The following is a 5221-nucleotide window of genomic DNA, read 5'->3' as shown; positions in this document are numbered from 1 at the left end:
ATCGATCCTTATCATCTTTCCAAGAATTTGCCCTCTCGACAGTTTTGCGCTGCTGCATACTCAGTATGCCAAAGGTAATAACCGTAGTTATAACTATAAATCTCAATACATCCCAAAGCCTTTGCAGGAGGGACTTTCCACGTAGTCGCAAGAGCGGGAGGCAATGATTGGTGACAAAGGGCAGTAGAAAGAGGATGAGCAAGATCAACAAGCCTTTGATGATGGCGTCCAATGCGTGATGAGGCAAGGGGATGGGGAGAAGGGTCTCGGTACTTGTTCTCATCAGGGAGGTCACAAAATGTCAAATTCGAAGAAAATGTTCAAGATACCCAATGTGAGGATGTAGAGTTAGAGCGTGTGTAATGGTAGAGGTTCCAAGATTTTCGAATCTTGTGTTCCTTCTTGGGTCGCAGTAGCAGGATAGCCATAACCTGAAGCAAGAAAAAACCAGATTAGCTCTTCTGAAGACAGGAGATCAATTGACATGGATAAATTTCGTTTGGCTACAAGGTACATGCAAAATTGATGATCAGAACAACAAGATTGCGGGGAGCTTCGAACTTATGTGCAAGGTTACAATCTTGTGCTTTCGAGACACAATCCCTACTGAGTAGCTCCCCAAACGGGCCTTGCATGGTAAAAGTGAATTGGATGATGTTCTCGGGTTTGGACGAAAGAGGGGGCCACACGTGGGTGGGGCGGGTTCTTACAAGGGGCTGGCCAAAAGAGGGCGAGTGTGCGGACACATGCTTGGGTAGGTATGCAAAGTGGATAAATTAGCACGACAAAAAACCCTTTCGATTCCCTAACCTCCAATAAGCAATTTCTCTTTCAAGGGCCATCGTCTCAACTTAAGCCTCCTCGATTCCCTAACCTCCAATAAGCAATTTCTCTTTCAAGGGCCATCGTCTCAACTTAAGCCTCCTCAGGGCAGGCCAAAATCAAAATTCATAATTTCACTTCTCAAAACACTAGTTTCATTACTAAGGTACTGCCCTGAAAATGAAATTTCATAATTTCACTTCTCGATAGACTAGTTTCATTAAAAGGGTAGTGTTCTTGTGCCTCTAGTTTCATGAGCATGCGGCAAGCATGCTAGCAGCAAAGCAAAAATGGAAACACATTCGTGCCCAGTTCTATCATCATCTGGCATTCCGGATGTTGCCGTTGAACCTATATTCTCGAAGAGAAATGGCTTACTCAAGCCTACTCGTACTAAGATGGACTTCGGTAAGCACAAAGGTAGCGTCCGCGGATCGTTGGGCATCCGTTGTTTCATGCGGATGGCCAACGACCCACGTAGTGAATGGAGGTCCAACTGGACAAACGTCGCAGAAGAGGCGCTAACTCAGCTAGAAACCTACAAAACCTGTCATACAGCGACCTTAAATGGAAGTTGCCTTTCGAGGAGTGAAGACTGCTGTCCTGAAAGCCTGAATGAGGAGATCCTCGATCAACTGGGTCCAGAGACAGACGCTGATACCTATGCCTCGCTGTTGACGCGTTGTACCAGTGCCAAGAACCTGTCGCTGGGTGAAAGTGTGCATGTACACATGAGCAGGCGCGGATATGCGAGCGACAGATTTCTTAGTAACCTGCTTATTCAAATGTACAATAAGTGTGGGAGGCTGGAGTATGCACGTGCTGTGTTTAACAAAATATCCCATCGAAATTTGTACTCTTGGAATATAATGATCTCTGCGTGTGCACAAAATGAGAATAGCAAGGAGGCTCTAGAACTATTTTGTCAAATGCAGGCTGAAGGCTTCGAGCCAGATAAGATCACCCTCATCTGTGTTTTGGATGCCTGTGCTAGTGTGGCAGCCCTCGAAGAGGGTAGAGAGATCCATGCTACTATTAGTGGCAGTGGATTGGAGTCCAATATTTTTGTGGGGACAACCCTTCTTAATCTGTATGGCAAGTGTAAGGTCCTGGATGACTCAAGAGCTGTGTTTGCAGAGATGCCACTCCGGAATGTCATCTCCTGGAATGCCATGATCACAGCTTGTGTCCAGAATGGACATGGCAATGAAGCTGTAAAACTTTTTGGTCAAATGCAGACTGAAGACCTCAAGCCAAACAAGATTACCTTCATCCCCATCTTGGATGCATGTGCTCGTGTGGTAGCCTTAGAAGAGGTGCAAGATATCCATGCTATTATTGTTGGCACTGGATGGGAGTCAGATGTTGTCATTGGGACATCCCTCATCAATATGTATGGAAAGTGTGGCAGCCTGGACGACTCAAGGTCTGTGTTTGCAGAATTACCACTGCGAGATATGGTCTCTTGGAGTGCCATGATTGCAGCATTTGCTCGGAATGGGAACGGCAAAGAGGCTCTTATGCTGTTCAGTCAAATGCAGGCTGAAGGCATTAAGCCACACAAGATCACTTTCATCTGCATTTTGGATGCATGTGCTATTGCGGCAGCCCTACAAGAGGGTCGAGAAGCTCATGCTACTATTGTTAGCAATGGATGGGAGGTGGATGTTGTTGTGGGAACAGCCCTTGTCAATATGTATGGCAAGTGTAGGAGCCTAGATGATTCTAGGGCTGTGTTTGCAGAGATGCCACTCCATGATGTGGTCTCTTGGAGTGCCATGATCGTAGTGTGTGCCCAGAATGGGCACTGCAAAGAGGCCCTATACCTATTTAGTCAAATGCAGGCTGAAGGCATTATGCCAAACAAGATCACCTGCATCTGTGTTTTAGAAGCATGTGTCAGTGTGGCAGCCCTAGAAGAGGGTCGAGAGATCCACGCCAGTGCCATTGTTTGTAATGGATGTGAGTCACATATTGTTGTGGGGACAGCTCTTGTCAATATGTATGGCAAGTGTGGAAGCCTGGAGGATTCAAGGGTGGTCTTTGCAGGGATGCCCTTGAGAAATGTGGTTTCCTGGAATGCCATGATTGCCGCGTGTACCCACAATGGGCACAGCAAGGAGGCCCTGCAGCTGTTAGACCAAATGCAGGTTGAGGGCATCAAACCAATCAAGGTCACTTTTATCTCGATTTTGGATGCTTGTGCCTGTGTGGCGGCCCTAGAAGAAGGTCGACAGATCCATGCTACTAATGTTGGCAACGGATGGGAGTTGGATGCAGTTGTGGGGACAGCCCTAGTAAATATGTATGGCAGGTGCGGGAGCCTGGATGATTGCAGGGCTGTGTTTGCTGAGATTCCACTGCGGGATGTGGTCTCTTGGAGTGCCATGATTGCAGCATGTGCCCAGAATGGGCACAGCAAGGAGGCCCTTCAACTGTTTGGACAAATGCAGGTGGAAGGTTTGAAGCCAGATAAGATCACCTTCATGTGTGTACTCATCGCATGTAGTCACACAGGTCTGGTAGCGGATGGGAGACAATACTTTGCCTCTATGAGTAGAGACCATGGCATAAGCCCCTCGATGGAGCATTACGTCTGCATGATTGATCTTCTTGGACGACAAGGACTATTGGACGAGGCAGAGGATTTGGTCTCCAGAATGCCATTTGAGCAAGTCAGCTCAGCGTGGTTGAGTTTGCTTTCATCGTGCAGAATCCACAGTGACTCGACACGGGCTGTGCGTGCTGCAACAATTATTTCCGAGTTAGACCCAAGGAATGCTTCTCTATATGTATTGCTAGCAAATATCCATGCTAAAGCAGATAGATTGGATGATGTTGTGAAGGTGAGAAAGGGAAGAACTGATAATGGTGTGGAGCTCATGTCACGTCGCAGTTGTATAGAGTTGAAGGATATATTGCATGAATTTGTTGCTAGACGCATGCCACATCCTCAGCAGCAGAGCATATTTGCTGAGTTGCAGAGGCTGAGCAGGCAGGATATGTGCTTGACACATGAAGTGCTTCATCAGGAAGAGAAAGAAGACATGCTTTGCTAGTACATTAAGAAGCTGCTGGCTATTGTTTTTGGGTTCATTCGCATGACTGAAGAATTGTTATATCACCAAAAAGCTTGTGTCTGATCCAACTGTCTTTTGCCACCAAATTTCGCCTTCTTGGGGTGCTTGGACTGTTCCATCAAATTCACCACTGATGTGGTCCAATATAAAAGACTTGTGATGACAATTGTTGTTCCCATCATGTTGAGCATGGGGCTGTGTGCATTATTGATCTTCTTGGATGACAAGGCCTGTTGGATGAGGCAGAGGATTTGGTCTCGAGCATGCCATTTGAACAAGTCAGCTCAGCATGGTTGAGTTTGCTTTCATCGTGCAGACTCCACAGTGACGTGAAGCGGGCTGTGCGTGCTTCAACAAGATGATGATGTGAAGGTGAGAAAGGCAACAACTGATAATGGTGTGAAGCTCATGCCATGTCACACTTGTATAGAGTTGTTTGATGTAGTGCATGAATTTGTTGCTAGAGGCACGCCTCATCCTCAGCAGCTGAATATATTTGCTGAAAGATATGTGCCTGACACATGAAGTGCTTCATGAGGATTGCTAGTACATTAAGAAGCTGGCCATTGCTTTTGGGTTCATTACACCCCCAAGAATTATTATATCACCAAAAACCTTGGGTCTGCTCCAACTGTCTTTTGCCACCAAATTCACCTCCTTGGTGTGCTTGGACTGCTCCACCGAATTCACCCCTAATGTGGTCCAATTTAAAAGACTTGCAATGACATTTGTTGGTCCCATCATACCGATCATGGGGCTGTGTACACGATTTTGGACAACAAAAACTATTGGACGAGGCAGAGGATTTGTCTCGAGCATGGCATTGGACCAAGCATGGTTGACTTTGCTTACATCGTGCAGAATCCAAAGTGACCTGAAGCAGGCTGTATGGTGCCACAATTATTTCCAAGTTGATGGTTGGAGAAGATATGTCCATCACCTCATCTCTGAGTTGTTCCATGTGGATGCTTGCACAATGTAGGGGAAGAAAAGTGCGCAAGGTACATAAATGTACCAAATGGGTGTAGCTCAGGTTCACAATTGTTCTTTTGTTGGCTGACCCATTGAATTGGTTGATCGGCTTTGCCAGCCCCAGGGGCTGACCCAGCAGGGGTCACATGGTCGACGTGGCTGGCCAGTCTCCAGCCCTGCCAGGCCACGTGGCCTTGCGACATCAGCCTGGCCCTTTCCGAGGCCCAATCAGGGCCCTTTCTAGGACCTTTCTACCTACACATGCCAACCTAAACAGCTGCAATCTCCTCCCTTGTTTCGACCCTATTCCAGCCCTAGATCGGCCTGCACAGCTGTGTACAGCCAGT

The 5221-nt window shown here is 47.0% G+C and overlaps 1 protein-coding gene across 1 annotated transcript; it reads left to right on the top strand.

The window, feature by feature from the left end:
* The first annotated feature begins 1112 nt into the window (after positions 1-1112).
* LOC147886315 (pentatricopeptide repeat-containing protein At2g33680-like) lies at positions 1113-3890 on the top strand. The gene has a single exon (XM_087395090.1). The coding sequence runs from the start codon at positions 1113-1115 to the stop codon at positions 3879-3881; it is 2769 nt and encodes a 922-aa protein (XP_087251216.1). The 3' UTR covers positions 3882-3890.
* Positions 3891-5221: the final 1331 nt, after the last annotated feature.

This window comes from Dipteris shenzhenensis, chromosome 24, assembly GCF_047967505.1.
Source record: "Dipteris shenzhenensis isolate YYH24624 ecotype China chromosome 24, Dip_SZ_1.0, whole genome shotgun sequence".
NCBI lineage: Eukaryota > Viridiplantae > Streptophyta > Polypodiopsida > Gleicheniales > Dipteridaceae > Dipteris > Dipteris shenzhenensis.
This window is presented reverse-complemented; position numbering and strand designations above follow the sequence as displayed.

Coding starts and splice junctions, on each gene's coding strand:
- LOC147886315 (XM_087395090.1), top strand. CDS start 1,113: ATGGAAACACATTCGTGCCCAGTTCTATCATCATCTGGCATTCCGGAT.